The sequence below is a fragment of the Spodoptera frugiperda genome, chromosome 8, assembly GCF_023101765.2.
Source record: "Spodoptera frugiperda isolate SF20-4 chromosome 8, AGI-APGP_CSIRO_Sfru_2.0, whole genome shotgun sequence".
Classification (NCBI taxonomy): domain Eukaryota; kingdom Metazoa; phylum Arthropoda; class Insecta; order Lepidoptera; family Noctuidae; genus Spodoptera; species Spodoptera frugiperda.
This window is the reverse complement of record NC_064219.1, coordinates 4091282-4107598: the sequence shown is the minus strand read 5'-3', so window position 1 is coordinate 4107598 and position 16317 is coordinate 4091282. Positions and strand designations below refer to the sequence as shown.

Here is a 16317-nt window from a genome sequence, read left to right as displayed (position 1 = left end):
TTACTGTTGTGCATTATGCTATTAGCTATTTAAACTATAGTTTCATTGGATTTACGAGTAATATAGTATGAATTATCAGAGCAATGAAAAGAAAATTTAACTCGCAATAAATTCTAACCTTTTACAATAACTGCTATAATTATGCTTTCAACGTATTATTCAACGTATGGTTCTTAGTATTTTAATAAGAACACAGACTTCAACGGTTTTTTTACGAAAACAAAAAAACAACAATGATTAAACGTATGGTTCTTAGTTTTTTAATAGGAACAGAGCTTTGCGTTTTTTATGAAAAAAAAACAATGATTTAAAAATGATGAATTACACTTTTCCTCTCACTATCTGAAGCAACACTCTCTATCATATATTAACATATTCCTTTTAATATCAGTACACGTTGCGTGCGCACGCGCTTGTGTTTGCGACACGCGTACAGCACGCGTACGCTTGAGGGTTGTCCCAACACTAATTTCAACTAACCCCCGTAATGAGGGTGTCACACCACTATTGAAATCATTTGCTCATTTCGCTATGGTCTGTGATGTGACGACTTAATTATCGTGTTAGGTATTGTTAATTTTGAATTCTATACAAGTTCTATCTGGTAAAGTTCATTGTATGTATGTATGTGTGTCTCCTCTCAAGTCCTACCACCGCACTCAGAGAAATTTCATGATAACTTAATCCAGTCTTTATTTACAATTGTTTTCGGAACAAAAGCGTTTCTAAGGAATAGTTTAGGTAACCATTAAATGACTCGAACGAAAATTAAAGGTTTAATTTTGTTTTTGACATTATGTACTATTCAGTCTTGTGTATTATTTATAAGCCTATGTATTTTATTTTTCGGAGTCATATTCTAATAATTGTACGTCCAAATATTCTAGAAAAACATTTTTTAACACAAAATATACCAAAATACAAGAAAACACGTCAGAAAATACTTAAAATTCCCAGGTCTCCCTAATGTTTGATCCACAGAAAACTATCGAGCTTTCGAACCCATGGCTGATTGATACGGGCAGCAACAATGCCTTGTTTACATTCAATTACACACCCCGCGTCCTCCAATACATCGTCCACCATGGATATAGAGATTTTAAACAAGGGCCACGAAGGACCACGTTTTTGGTCCTAGTAGTGTTTTTTGGTCCTTTGATTTGATTGCGGAAAAACTGTTTGTTGTAAATTGGTCCTTTGGTCCACAATTATAGGATTTGAAGTACAGTGTAAGAGTATTATGTCTTATTATGTCATGTCTTCTACTTACATTTTGAGTGAGTGAGAGTGACAATGGTATATCGATTCTAATACTAAACAAATTATAAAACTTGTACTTTTCCGAGCCCCTCAAACCCATAATTATGAAAATGTAAATCTGCAGATATTGCACCATTCTTTCTACAGTTATATTTCTTACCTTATATTGTTTTGGAAAAATTCTATGATTGGATTTATTAGAATCATCTGGTCTTTTGATCCAAATTATTATATAAACTATTATTGTAGTGAAAATTTACAGCGGCCATATCTATAATGTTCTCTAGATCTGTGATAAGCCACACGGCGATGCCCGCCAATCACTCAGTTCATTGATTGTCCAGATCTACTTACGAGTCCTTTGCATATCTACACGTGAATATATACACGTGTAATAGGTAAATATGTACCTGATTATGTACTATTTTATTAGTTTTATCGTCTAAAATAGAAACTAATGTTGAACCGAGTTTTATTTTAATAAAGCATGAATAAATAATAATTCGGTTCAACGAATGTGATGGTTATTGTGAATCAATTTGTGTGATAGTAAGTTTGAAACTTTGAAATAATCTTGTAGCATATTTTGTTTTTATAAATGTGAATAGGTACTTTTATATAACTTGTTTTTCTTTGATTATCATCCTGACACATTACAAGGACTGGCAATTGGTATCCAACTATTCTACCTATTTTTAACACCGTGTATTTATATATGGATGGTCGTGCCGGTAAAAAAAAGAAAACATTACATCAGCCGCGCCCACAAAATGTGAAAATTCGGTTCACAATCGAGCAATACGCAGAAACAGCTGCATATCAAATTCCATTTCCACAATCGTCCATTGTGTAGAGAGTATAGACCAGAGATGGTGAACCGTTGGCACGCATGCCACTGTGAGCACGCAAAACAATTCTTTGGATACATTACTGATCACAAAATTTGTCCTGATGAAAATGACAAATTGATCTGATTTTACACCATTGATTACACCAATTCTATTCAGTTAAAAATTCCATCTTCAACAATCTTATAAAGTCAAAATTATTGGATGACACGTTTAAAAAAATATATTTTGTTTCAAAGCTGGTACATGATCTAAATTGGTATAATTATTCTTTACGAATTTTGTATTCGTGTTCTTGTCATTTCCATTTTAATAGGTATTACTTATTTAATCAATTTACAACGTCGTGCCTTTTATCCGCGAAGGGGTAGGCAGAGATGCTCATTACGGCATTAATCAATTTAATTATGAAAAATGCCACGTAGATACACAAAAGTTCACAATCCCTGCTATAGACAACGTTTTAACTTAGTTCTATATCATTTATTTCACGAGCGTTACCGCCGCGGGCCATCCCAACTATTTTAATATTACATTACAACTAGGCACTCGCTCTAATAGCTCTCAATGTAAGGTTTTTATTGTAGTTGGCTCGCTCGTTCAAAATTTGACTTTTGAGTTTTTGAACGATTCAATTTTGCTAAATGCTTTTGTTACGTAGCGTGTAAAATATTGAATTCAGTTCGTTATATGTATGTGCGTTTTAGCAAATTTCAAAACTTTGTTTGTTGTATTCTGAAATGAATGTGGATTGACTTTTTTTGTAATGGGTGTTTGTTTTTTAATAGTATGTTTGAGTATTCACGGGATGTACTTGATAGGATTATAATTAATGTGTGAGATGCCAAATTTGTTTATATGGATTAGTATCGTTGGCTTGTTATTATATTGTTGGTAACTGTCTTAAAATTATCATAGGTCCTTCAGTACGAATTAACCTAACCTCTTAATCCTTATGAAGAACTAGCTTCTGCCCGCGACTCCGTCCGCGCGGATGTCGGTCTTCGCGTGGAAGTTTTATTTCTCCATTTTGAGTAACTGTGAAAATGACATCTTATAAATATCTATTGGACCCAAATACGGCAAGGCCCATAATAATTAAGGAGATCCCTCTATTGAGCTACTGCTGTTGAGCAGAATAAAACTGAAAAATAAAGATTTTTTTCTACATATTTTTCCAGGATAATAAGTAACCTATTTTATGTCCAGGATAATAAGTTAATTATACCAAGTTTCATCGAAATCAAACCGTTAGTTTTCACGTGATGCCTGAACATATATAGACAGACAGACAAAAAAATAATAATCACATATTTGGGTTTGGTATCGACCCAGTAGCACCCTGCTATTTATTTTTTCTATATTTTCAATGAACAGAATTGACCCTTCACTGATTTATTATAGCCCGCGACTTCGTTCGTGTGGAATAGTGACTTCCGGCAAATTTTTGGTTTTAACCACATAGTTCCCGATTTCGCGGGATCTCTTCAAAAATGAGATGTGGAAAATATTCTAGGGAACTCCTCAAAAATCAACATAATGAGCTCTGCGTTTGAATTTAATAGATGTATACTCACTTCGGGCATTGAAAAAATAGTTTAAAAACGGACTTAAACTAAAGAAATATTATAATCTTTCCGAACTTAAGATGAAAACTAACTTAAAACTAAAGAATTAAAGAAAGCTACGAATTACGAATTTATAACAATTAAAAAAGAAATTATATTACAACCTATCCTCAATGCTATAATACCAAGCCAAACCAAGCTTAAACTAAATAATTTAAAAGAAACGACTTAAATCTAATTAATTTATAAATTATAGACTTACAATTTTATTAAACAAACTAACTACAGTAACTACTAATAATCGATATCAAACTAAACCTACGTTAAATATTTTAACCAGGAAAACCCAACAAATAAACTTTTTAATAGACAAATACAACGAAACCAATTTAGAATATACGAAACAGCAGGACCACTGCAGACAAATAATCATACGACTTATAGTACACTATTTCCACAACAGTACCGAAGCGCTCGGCCGATACCCAACAAATACTAATAATAAAAACGATAGAAAACAAATAAAAACTATCCTATGTCCTTTCTAAGGTTCTAAACTATATCTGTACCAAATTTCAACCAAATCCGTCAAATAGTTGCGGAGATTAATGGTATAAGCATAGAATGTTCGACGTGATTCTTTAATTTGACACAACTTTTTTATTTATGAACCGATTGACATGAAACAAACACTAAATGTAAATTTAAGCATCCCACAATATATTCGTGAAAACCGCATCCAACTCGGATCAGCCGTTTCTGAGATTAGCGCGCACAGACGAACAGACAAACAGACAAACAGACAAACAGACAAACAGACAAAAAAAAAGTTAATTACATTTTTGGGTTCGACATCGACATAACAATAACCCCTGCTATTTTTTTTATTTTTATTTTCAATGTACAGACAGCACTTTTCTACGATTTTATTATATGTATAGATAAGTGTAGTAGACTTTTCTGTTTCTTTCAACAATTTAGTAAACAATCATGAAGTTTCTTTATCGAATGTGTATTAATCTCGTTTTTTCTTTTTTATTCCACTCCTAAACTTGAACCAGATAATGCAGTATAGGTTACAAAATTAAATATAAACAACCTTTGTATTACGTAAAACCATTTCCTTACCCCCATAAGCAACAAAGTAACGATAAGAACCGAAACATAATACATAACATAAAAGTACTGTAAGCAAAACTGAATGTGCCAACTACAAGGGTAGCGGGTTCGAGTCCGCGCCGGTAACCCCGTCGTATCGCAAGCGCGCCTTATTTAAAACACAAATATTTGCTACCGATGAAACTTTTCTACAGTCTACGGGCGCTTATTAATATTTTATTATTTTGTCTTGTAACTCCGTTTCGGAAACTCCCAACTTCTCTTGTTACAAAACTCCGGGTCTAAAGCGATTATATTTTAAATTATTTTAATTAAAACGTTGTGCAAACTTCTGAGTACGGGCAATGCTTTTGGGAATTATTAAATGAAATGTTATATTACTTGGATACCCGACTACCTAGAGTTGGTCCTTCGGTACTTAGTCAATAGAGATGTATTTAATTAAGGTTGTCAGTTTTACTTGTAATTGTTAATTAACTGACTGAGGTACGAGTTTTTTTATTGTATTGTTGCATGGTTTTGATAGGTATCTGGTTATATTATAAGTGATAGTGTGTTTTGAAAACCTAGGTTTGATCATAATTGGAATAAGTTTTTCTTGTTAGGAATAAGTAAGGTTATGCAATCGTTACCTGAAGCTTAGGTGCAATTTCGAGTATTTGTTTGTGTCGAGTTGTATTTGTTTCTTTGCTTATTTGTCTTTCTTTCACATAGCATTTTAGTAACTGAGCGATTCTATGTAATAATATTGAAGAATCTAAAAAAATCTAGCTGGAGAATGGTATGATATAGATAACTTTTTCTATTTATATATACAGACAAAACCAGAGAGATAGTATTATGTAGATACATTCAATATATCTGCAAACTCCTGTTCAACGTGTCTCGTGACCAGAGCGCAGTCAGAGGATAAGCATTGCCATAAAACGTGCCTTCTTACACGTTCGTTCCTATTGACGTCGATGCGGACGAATTTTTTGATGCTTTATAAATAGTTTATTTCGCCAACTAAAGTTGGTATGCTAATTTTAAGTACCATAAATGTTTAACCTACAAAATGTTCACCAGAACACCATCGACTTATTCGCTACACGGTCGTTTCAGTTTGTTTTTATTTTCGCTTCGAGTTTCGCTAAGTGTAAGCGACACAGTTTGCCGAGTCGATTAAAAATATTGTTTACAGCCGCCCCGGTGTTGCCACACGGAAAATACTGTAAATATTTATCTCCCCTCCCCCACTCTGTCTTACTACTCGAGAAGAATGTTTAGGAAAACAACGATGAGCTTACAAATAGGTTTTGTTGCTAAAACTTTGGCTAGTTACAAATTGGTCATATGAATTTTTAGGTTTATAAAGTTAAGCGGCCACAAGCCCGCATCGTACGCATCGCACGCATTCCGTATGATGTCATCAGTGCGCATCGCATGTAGGCATTACTGATGATGTGGTCTTTCCGATGCGGATCAGTGGACGCAGTTGTATGAGTCTCTATACAACACAAACTAAAATCCGTTGCGTGCGATGCGTACGATTGGAGTCCGTGGTCCTTTAGACACTAGTAGCTTTGACTATAATAGATAGATTTGAAGCCATACCATATTTGATGAAAATGACATCATTTCAGTACGAGATCGTTCATTAATGCGTACAGACTTTCTCCTTTTTCTATCATACTTCTTAATTCCGATGATTTTGATCATATCACCAACTGAACGCGTTTTAAAAATGTACTAACCTTTTTCAGCCAAAACCATATTGGTTTCAATCGGTATCAAATAACAAAAGAACTCGAAATTAAGTTACTCCCAACAGCACCAATATAGCCAATAAAATTAATATCCCGATTAGATACTCCCACGCAGCACAAAGTAAACGTCTGTAGCCGTTCAATTAAAACAAAAGGAGGGCAAACATTAATAACCATTGGACCGATTGTGATTTCAAAATTACATTGTAGACAATTTAAATATTCACAATTTAAACCTATTACAAGTTTCCTACTCAAACTACTGGCTTCTACTCCGGCTTAAAGTTTTTGTGAATTTTACACTGCCAAGCAAGATTAACATTTTCCGAAGGCCGCTGGAAGTTTCTTGTTCGTCCGTCCGTTCGTTCGTTAATTAATTGAATTCCTTCGCAGAAATATTGCTGGCAAGTTTTGCGAGCCAAGTTTTATTATTATTTCGTCGCGTAACTAATTTCAGTTTAATAGGTACTTGAGTTACTTGTGTGTTTAAGGGTTTATTTTTATTAATTTCTTTTTACCGTATAACCGTATGAAGAAAAGGGAATTGGGATAAGATGACGTGTGATAGGAGAAAATGGAAAAAGAAGTTACTATTATGTGTGTGGAAACCCTGAACAATTTGGGTTGAGAGCAGAAAGAATACTGGAAATTTTTTATATCGAAACATCGAGGAAACTTTTTAAGCCTATTATTAGCCTAAGGCTTGCCTTAAAATACCCCGTCTTTTTTCTGATCTCCATCCAAATTGTTCAGGATTTTCACCACATAATTTTATCTTCTTTTTCATTTTTCTCCTATCAGACATCATCTTATCCGAATTCTTTTCTCTTTCGTACCATTCTTCACACATGTTATCCATCTTTGGTCAACCTGTTCCCTTCCATAATTTTACGTTTGTATTCAGTACTTGCTTATTTATTTCTAGGATTCCCAGTCAGTAAATAAAAATATTTACTGTAAAATTTTGTATCTGAAATTGTCTTGTCTTCATTTGTGGGAATAGACTGGTTCCCTAATTAATGTAAGAGTATCATTATATCTGGTAAAAAGTCAGTGTATACCTGTACAATGTACAAATAAATACACCTCTGCCTATACCTTCGGGGAATAACGAATGTGACATTCTATTTTCCTTAACAATCCTTGTTTCATCATAATTTTACGTGTGTATGTTTATTTTTTTCTGAGAATATTCAAATAAGTACGTATTGTATGTACTCTGTGAGTCTGTGGTTTCCAACCAATTAATATTTCGAGTATATTTCAGTTCAACGTTCTTAGAATTTATTTTATAATATTTTGACAACATTTCTTGCTTATACGACTGCCTCATTGGTCGAACAAATTTTAAAAAGTGGGTGTACATTGAATAGCTTAATTACGTACCATAATGTGAACCTCTGCCTACCCCATTGGAGATTAAAGGCGTGACTATATGTATATTTTAGTTCAAACATATTTAGAATTCACTTCTAAAAATATTTTTGACAACATTTCTAACTTATTTTTATTGCGAAAAATAATATAACTATTATACTTATAAAACTCGGACTTAATCCACATTATTCACCAAACACGTTATTATCACATGAATAGAATTATCACAAAAAAAGCCCTACTTGAAATTGTGGCAACACTCAACAAAGCGGTTAAGGTATAATCTCCAACAATTTTGTTTGTTAATTTAGCTAGGAGCCGTCAGTTTGCGCGCCATTTTCGAGAGCCCTTAATGCTGGCAACCCATGACATGGCAAAGACATCGAGTGATTCTGCCTGAGAATGTGAAATGTGTTATTGTATCTATGTTTTTATAGGATTTGTTACTGGCTGACATATTTGTGGGGTGAATTGCATGCTCTTATGTACAGTGATTACAATAATAAATGCGTGTCATTTGCAGTCTCGCAAATATCGTTGTATAGAAATGTTTTTTTTTATTTTTATTTATTTATTTATATAAAAGAAATACAGCATTATATTTATGACAATTTCCCACAAAACCGGTTTAGCGGTTTGACTGTAGGTGTTGCGCCGCATTGTTATACAAAGTTATTATCTACTGTTTATTCTATATAATATATATTCTATATAATTCTATATAAGTATTTTAAACAGGTATTTTTTTAACTTACTTTTAAAAATTCTTTTATTATTTTCCTGTCGAATGTCTGCTGGTAAACTATTAAGCACGTAAGGTATCCGTTTCTTTAGAGTTCTATCGCCGAAGTAATTATTGACTCTTGGAACATTAAATTTACCGGCAGCCACCGACCGTGTACTGTGGTTATTTGTCACAATAGATAAGTCATGCTCCTTCCTGCCGTGCTGGTTTATAGCTAAAAGGTATGTATGTTTTAAATGAACCGGTAAGATCTTACAAATTTTAAACAATTTTCTATAATCGTCTTTGCAACTTATTTTAGTCTTTTTTGTAACTAATAGTTTAAGAAATCTTATTTGTAATGATTCTAATTTATTTATGTAAGTCTTAAACGTTAGCCCGTAGCTATCAAGAGCATAACTTATTATTGATTCTACTAAGGATAGATACAAACATCTTAATATTTTAATAGGAACTTTGTAACTTAAATGATAAAACTTACTAAGTAATATTCTTAATTTACTACAAATGTAATCTACATGACAGGACCATGAAAAACTTTCATCTATTTTGACACCAAGATAAGTAACAGAATTAACAGCTTCAACAGGTTTACAATTACAATTTATTAAATGATTATGAAAACATGAGTATTCGTGTGTTATCAATTTAGGAGTAGAAATGGATAGGTGTGAATATGGTGATCTGATGACAAGAAGTTTGGTTTTATCAGCATTTAGAATAATCCCATTGTCATGGGACCATTTAACTACTGCGTCTATGTCTTGCTGGATTAACGGACAGATGTCATTGATGTCGGTTCCGGCGCGGAGCACACATAGATCGTCTGCGTACATGTATGACGAGCAATGACGCAACACTCCGCATAAGCTGTTCACGTGCATGAGGTAGCAGATAGGACCACATCCTGATCCTTGAGGCACTCCGCTCCGTACCGCCACCCTGTCACTGAGAGTATCACCCACCTTTACCCGGTAAGAGCGCCCTGTGAGGTAATCACTAAACCACTGGTTTAGTGGTTGTCCCACACCGCACTCCTTCATAGCGTTAATAAGGGTATCTTTTTGCAATGTATCAAATGCTTTCTTATAGTCAAAAAATATGGATATTACAATTTTTTTATCCTCTAAATAATTATTAATTTCGTCAGTAAATTCAGATAACAGTGTACTTGTACTTTTACCCTTTAAGAACCCGTGTTGACACTTATTGACAATATTATTCTGTTGTAAATATTTTCCTAGTTGATTGACCACACATTTTTCCATAATTTTATCTACGCTTGACAATATGGCTATCGGTCGATAATTTGAAACATCTTTAAAATTTCCTTTTTTGTGTATAGGACGTACAATTGCTTCTTTTAATTTATTTGGGAAAGTACCTGTAGCAACTGACAGGTTTACGAGTTTGGCCAGTATAGGACACAACTTTTTCGAAATTATTTTTATATCGGACATACGAACTAAATCAGTTCCCGGTGATTTGTTAGTACTCATGGTTTTAATGACATTGTTTATATCGCTAGCGGTCACCGGTTGCCATCTCATAGACCTGTCCGTGAGTGCCACATATTCCTTTCTGTTTATCCATGTTTCATTACATTGATGCTTGATTTTTTCTATTTCTTCTGTAAATGTTATTGCAAATTTATTACATACTTCGGAAATAGATATTGAGCTGTCCATATTAGAAATAATTAAACTATCTAAGGACGGTTTTGTATTTCCTATTAAACTATTTATTTTTTCCCATAGCTTCTTAATATTATTTTTACAATCTATTATACTATTTGTATCATATATATTTTTACTTTTATTTATAGCTTTTTGGCATCTGTTTCTATATCTAGTATAATTAAGGCGTTTTAGCATATTCTTTGGTTCGTTACACCATACGTTAAATAATCTATCTTTTTCCTCTATCATAGCTTTCAAATTGTTATCTATCCATGGTTTATTATTTCTCTCACTGTTTTTTGTACATACAATTTTATAACTTTCATTATAAATGTCAGTAAATATTCCACAAAATTTACTATACAATTCACATGGACATTCAATTGACAATAAACTATCGAAATCGACATTTTCCAATTTTTGTTTTACAATTTTATTGTCAAGTACCCGTTTGCTAGGCGCATGTGCACGAGAATCGCGCGCGCGCGGCGTCGGAGTTTGTTTCCATTCCACCACGGCTGACACAAAAAAGTGATCAGAGATTTTATATTTTATAACTGCCGAGTTAATAGATATATTATTCGCTCTTATGTATATGTGGTCTAAACAAGATTGCACAATTTTACCTAGTAAAATTTCCTTACGCGTGACGTCATTTATACATTTAGTAAAACCGTATTCAGAAAGTAAATTTTCATACGAGTTAACATATTGGTCAGAACTATTTAAAAGGTTAATATTAATATCGCCACATATAATTACTTTTTTATTTGGTGGTAAAGTTTCTAGGATACTTCGCAATTCAATTAGAAACTGTTTTATTTTATCTTGTTTATTAATTTTAGGAGGCCTGTAGATTGATAAAAGGTGTATCTGTTCATTATTATAATCAAGTGTAATGGAAACGTACTCCGCCGCCCGAGCACAATTTGCGGGTGTTGCTAGGTCACACACACATGCACACAACTCAGCGCGCGTATACACCAACACGCCACCACCGCTACGACCCGTTCTAACATAACTGTTTAGGTTGTACCCTTTAATATTATAAAATGATAATAATGAGTAATTTATATTAGACTCTGTTAAAACTATTATATCTAACAAATCGAGGCAATTGCCTATTGTTACTAACAATTCACTAAAGTGTTTAACTATAGAACGTATATTTATATGTAATACACTTAGTGTTTTTGTGTTTGCGAATGGTTTTAATGGTTTTAACCAAACATTAATATCATCAACAGAGTTATAGTTTACAATATTTTCGTTTATTATATTAATATCATTGAAATCTGCGAATTTTACTTAATTTAGGTAGACATAGGTAAAACATATGGTAATAATATAAATAAAAAGTAGGTACCTGCAATCTAGAACGTCCATAGTTTCAACATTCATTTCATTAAATCACTTATATCACTTTGAGACCTTAACCATATGGTTTTTTCGCCTTCCGCTTTTTTCACCAGGATTTTTCCGTTTGTTACCCAAATATATTTGCAGACACCATGGAGTTGTTTTTTCGCGTTCCATAACAAGGCTCTTGTTGTGGGTATGAGATCTTCATTAATATATATTCTGTTGTTTACCGATCCGCCGGGAATAATCATGTTACTGGTTATGGATTTTTCAAACATCTGGCGGCGCTTCTCCAACCATTTATTTCTGCATTCCACTCCTGATGCCTTGAATCCTATGATTATAGGAGATGGTTTTGCCCCTTGTTTTGCTGGTCGACTACGCTTCACCCACTCGATGTTGTGACTACTCACTCCTATTTCATCACCTATTTTAGTTACTATATCTTTCACATTTTCATTAGGTAGGTATTCTACTCCTACGATTTCAATGTTAAGTTTGCGCGATGATTGCTCATATTCGTTCAGTTTTTGTTCGAGAGCTAAGTTGCACTTCTCTAAGTATACACATCTATTGGTAGTGTTTAATGATGACTTCTCAAGCTTAGCAATTTTATCCTTAGCTTGTTCGTGCTCCTTTATAAGGGAGTCGTACTTATCAGACAGTAAACTTATGCTGTGCTTGATTACATCTAGATGTACTTTTAGTTCAGGTATGGCGCCAACCTTTTTTTGTATGTCTTTCAACATTTTTTGAAGGTCACAAGTATCCTCTTCTGCATCTGGTTCATCATCATCACTTCCCTCCTCCTCCTCACAATTATTGCAGTAAATTCTGTTTTTACCCGCTTTCATATCAGCGGCTAATCCCTTCACACAGTTCCGGTGGAAAGTTCCTTGGCAAGGTCCTTGACAAATGAAATGGGATCCTTTTTTAGATAGGCTTTTTTTGCACTTTTGGCATTCCATAATAACTACAATAAAAGGTACCAGTAGCTCGAAGTAAGTTGAGTTGTTGTGCAAGCGAGATGAATTATCTAGTCGCAGTCCGTCTCTTTCTATCGAGGTGCAGCAAGGTGTAGTTCCAGGAAAGTTGAGTTGTTGTGCAAGCGAGACGAATTATCTAACCGCAGCCCGTCTCTTTCCGTCGAGGTGTAGCGGGGGGGTTACCTCGGCCCACGTATAGTACGATTCTAGCGGGTAAATTCACGTCACTTTCACTCAACTGTAGTTCTTATTAGTATTCATAATTAGTGGCTAAAGTCACGTGTATAGTTTTATTCATAATATAACACAAAAATTAAAAATTATTGTACACATCCACTCGTTAGCGCGGCGCGATGCGGACTCAACTTTGATGACGGACTCGACTTTGATGTAGGCCTTCTTGATGCATGGATTTTATAAAACAGTTGACATTATTAAACATTTTTTATTACATACTAGCGAGCTACCAGCTTCGCATGGGTGCATTAGTGATATTTTATGCATGTATTATACAAGACCTTCCTCTTGAATCACTCTATCTATTAAAAAAACCGCATCAAAATCCGTTGCATAGTTTTAAATATTTAAGCATACAAAGGGACAGAGAAAGCGACTTTGTTTTATACTTTGTAGTGATAATTAACTTTATTATCAATTTTGTGTTTAATAAAATATGAATTTAGTTTTCGTATGTCGTTTTAAATCTTATTTATTCATTCGCATGTAGAACACATTTATAACCCAGTTTAGTACTTTATATGACTGGTTATACGTGCAAATTGTAGCATTACCAAACCAAAGGCTTAAATGTGTATCATATAACAAATGATTATTATACTTAGATACCTGTAATATGTGTAACTTTAAGCCACCACACAGTTATGTAATGATAACGCGCTCTAATCCCCATATAAATCACAGGCTTGCGAATTTATGAGCCCACTGAGCATATACGTACATATTATACGTAAATTATCACATGTCACGCGCGCTTAAAAACACAACGCCCTTTTGATATATCGCCTATGATAACGCGAATTACGCGCGTACAAACTTTTTATAGTCTTTACATTTAATTTTTATACACGGCCAGTTTATTAATGACATTAGGTAACTAAAAGACGATAAAAAAAACAACAAACGTCAAATAGAACGTTTTGAAAATTTTGGAATCTTTTCAAATTCTATTGTGTTCTAAACACGTGGCGGTGTTGTCATATCTCAAAACTTTTTTCCTACCGGCCAACATGTGTTATTATTATTCAGGTCTTCATTCACCTTTCTTTGTACGAACAATGCTAGTCCACGGAACTATGGCCCTCTTGTAATGCGTGTCATTATGTTCAAAGCATAAAAGAACTGAGAATGTTAGAAGAAATATGTTACGCGTTTATTCAATGTGTATTTCGGATGTAAAACAAACTGACATCGAATGTAAATACTATTGTTGAGTGTTGTCATACGTAAAATAACATTCATAATAGTTATCTAATGGCCTTTTTGATGAATGGACAGTTTGCCGGTGAAATACTTTCGTTATTTGTGTTGGTTTGTGTACCAATGTTAAATTCATGAATTTAACTTTCTTTATTACTTGTCTAGACGGACTTGTCTACTTTTATAGATTGTTCATCGACTTATCCACTAGTAGGGTTAGTCTGAACCCAGTACGCAATTCATTTTTGAAAATAATCAGTTAAAGTATCAAGTGGATATAGACAAAATCTCACATTGTTTATGAAGTAGGATGTTCCCTTTAGTATAGGTATGAGCTGCGGACTACCTAGTGGGTTACCGGGATTCCGACTCGAAAAGTAGGAGTAGAAACGGTGTGAGTTTTAGTCAGTTGAAGTCTGACACTCCCTCTCGCCTCGCCCAAGGCGGGAGAAGCCATTAGAAGATCTCCTCCTCACAATAAAAATGAATATAAATAAATAACATTATAGGTACATGTATCAATTTAAAAACATTATGTCTCTCAAGTTTTACCACAGTGATAGTTCGGTTCAATCCTAACTTCTTGCCCAATTGAAAACATTATAACAGACACATTATTTGTATCAAAAACTTATATCAAAATTAAAACTACTCTTACCAATCAAACAAAACCTTTATTTTAATTAGTTATTATTCATCACGGCAGCTATAAGCTCACAGAAATAGGACAGCAGCGAGATAAAAAAAATACATTTCATCTGATTGTGTATTTTATCGCTGTGCATATTCAATGTATTGTCTGTGTGCCCGTTTATCCACGGTGGCATAAATACGACACGGTACTTTGACCGACAACGGCAAAAACACAGCCATACATTGACATATCTGTTCAAAAATGCACCTTATTGCTTAGAACATAAGTGCATCTGTATAGTTAGAGGATTGTAACATTAAGTTTGTGGTTCTCAGTACGCGGATCTGTGGTGTTGGTTGCCCAATAGGAACTCTGCGCGTGAGTTGAAAACTTGAGAACAAAATGTATTGTCTTTTAGATAGTTATGCTAATAGTGTGTTGTTATAATAAAATATTGTATTTTTTATGGAAAACCCCGTTGACTAAGATAGTTTCTTGGATGTTTCAGTTCAAGGGTAGACGTATCCGTTTGAGTAAGTTGTGACTAATGAGATGTGGATAATTTGTAGGACGCGATACTGTGACGTCACTCTCTTCTCTTGAAGCAATTGCTAAATAATAACTTCTATTTATATGTGATGAGATTTCTTAATGTGAATCTGGTTTTAATATAAAATATTCTGAGGTCTGGTCGAGGGATTAAAGTGGTATGTTACTATGTTTAGTTGTTCTTCTTTTAGCTAGGAGATTCATTCAAATATAAAAGATAGTCAAACAAGGAATAAAGTTCCGGAATAATGGCTTTCTTCAGTAACTATGTGAGTAAGATGTGCTATGAAGATGCGCCGCCGCAAAGTACCTGTGTAAGGAAGATACGCAGCTCGAGTATGCGATGTATCGATAGTTGCCATCTATAGCACGCTACTTTCCATATAAAAAAAAATATTTTAGCTAAGTCTGTTTCCACCTGTGCTAAGCTATGTGTACCTACCAATATGATTTGTGGGAGACAAATACATCCACAGCAACGTAGCATAGCACATCTCTTGTGGAAAAACAGCCTAAATGAGATCTTTCTGTATATGATTTCACAGCCATATTTGTAAAGAAATACAATTCTTTTACAACCAATTCATTCGTAAGCAATTATCGTACTTACAACAATTTCCGTATGACAATAACTATGCAAAGGAACAAGCAACAGTAGCGAATCAACATTGAACATTTATTTACAAAATATTAACCATTTCAGCACAGTAAGCGTCCACAATACCTGCCTCTTTACTTCGAATGGGAGCCCTAATAGGCGTAACGCAAACACAAGTGTACTAGGCCCATACATTCCATACAAAATGTACCTGTTACTTGTACAGGACTTATAAAGTTCCTTAAAACTTCCTGTTCTATAACCGACAAAGGGAATCGCGAATTCGACACGCCCAAATCAAAATACATTATCGAGAATTGCGAAAATTGCGTCGGCGTTCGCACAATCAATCAAGCGATAAGCCAATAAACCTCAACGATGCGCTTTTGAATCGCGAATTCGATTTT

The 16317-nt window shown here is 34.0% G+C and overlaps 2 protein-coding genes across 2 annotated transcripts; both read right to left on the bottom strand.

The window, feature by feature from the left end:
* Positions 1–8458: 8458 nt before the first annotated feature.
* On the bottom strand, positions 8459–10646 carry LOC126910934 (uncharacterized). The gene has a single exon (XM_050695375.1). It carries the CDS (start codon positions 10591–10593, stop codon positions 8638–8640), a length of 1956 nt encoding a protein of 651 aa, XP_050551332.1. The 5' UTR covers positions 10594–10646; the 3' UTR covers positions 8459–8637.
* Positions 10647–11204: 558 nt separating this feature from the next.
* Positions 11205–13072, bottom strand: LOC126910935 (uncharacterized). The gene has a single exon (XM_050695382.1). It carries the CDS (start codon positions 12672–12674, stop codon positions 11742–11744), a length of 933 nt encoding a protein of 310 aa, XP_050551339.1. The 5' UTR covers positions 12675–13072; the 3' UTR covers positions 11205–11741.
* Between the last annotated feature and the right edge of the window lie 3245 nt (positions 13073–16317).

Coding starts and splice junctions, on each gene's coding strand:
- LOC126910934 (XM_050695375.1), bottom strand. CDS start 10,593: ATGATAGAGGAAAAAGATAGATTATTTAACGTATGGTGTAACGAACCA.
- LOC126910935 (XM_050695382.1), bottom strand. CDS start 12,674: ATGGAATGCCAAAAGTGCAAAAAAAGCCTATCTAAAAAAGGATCCCAT.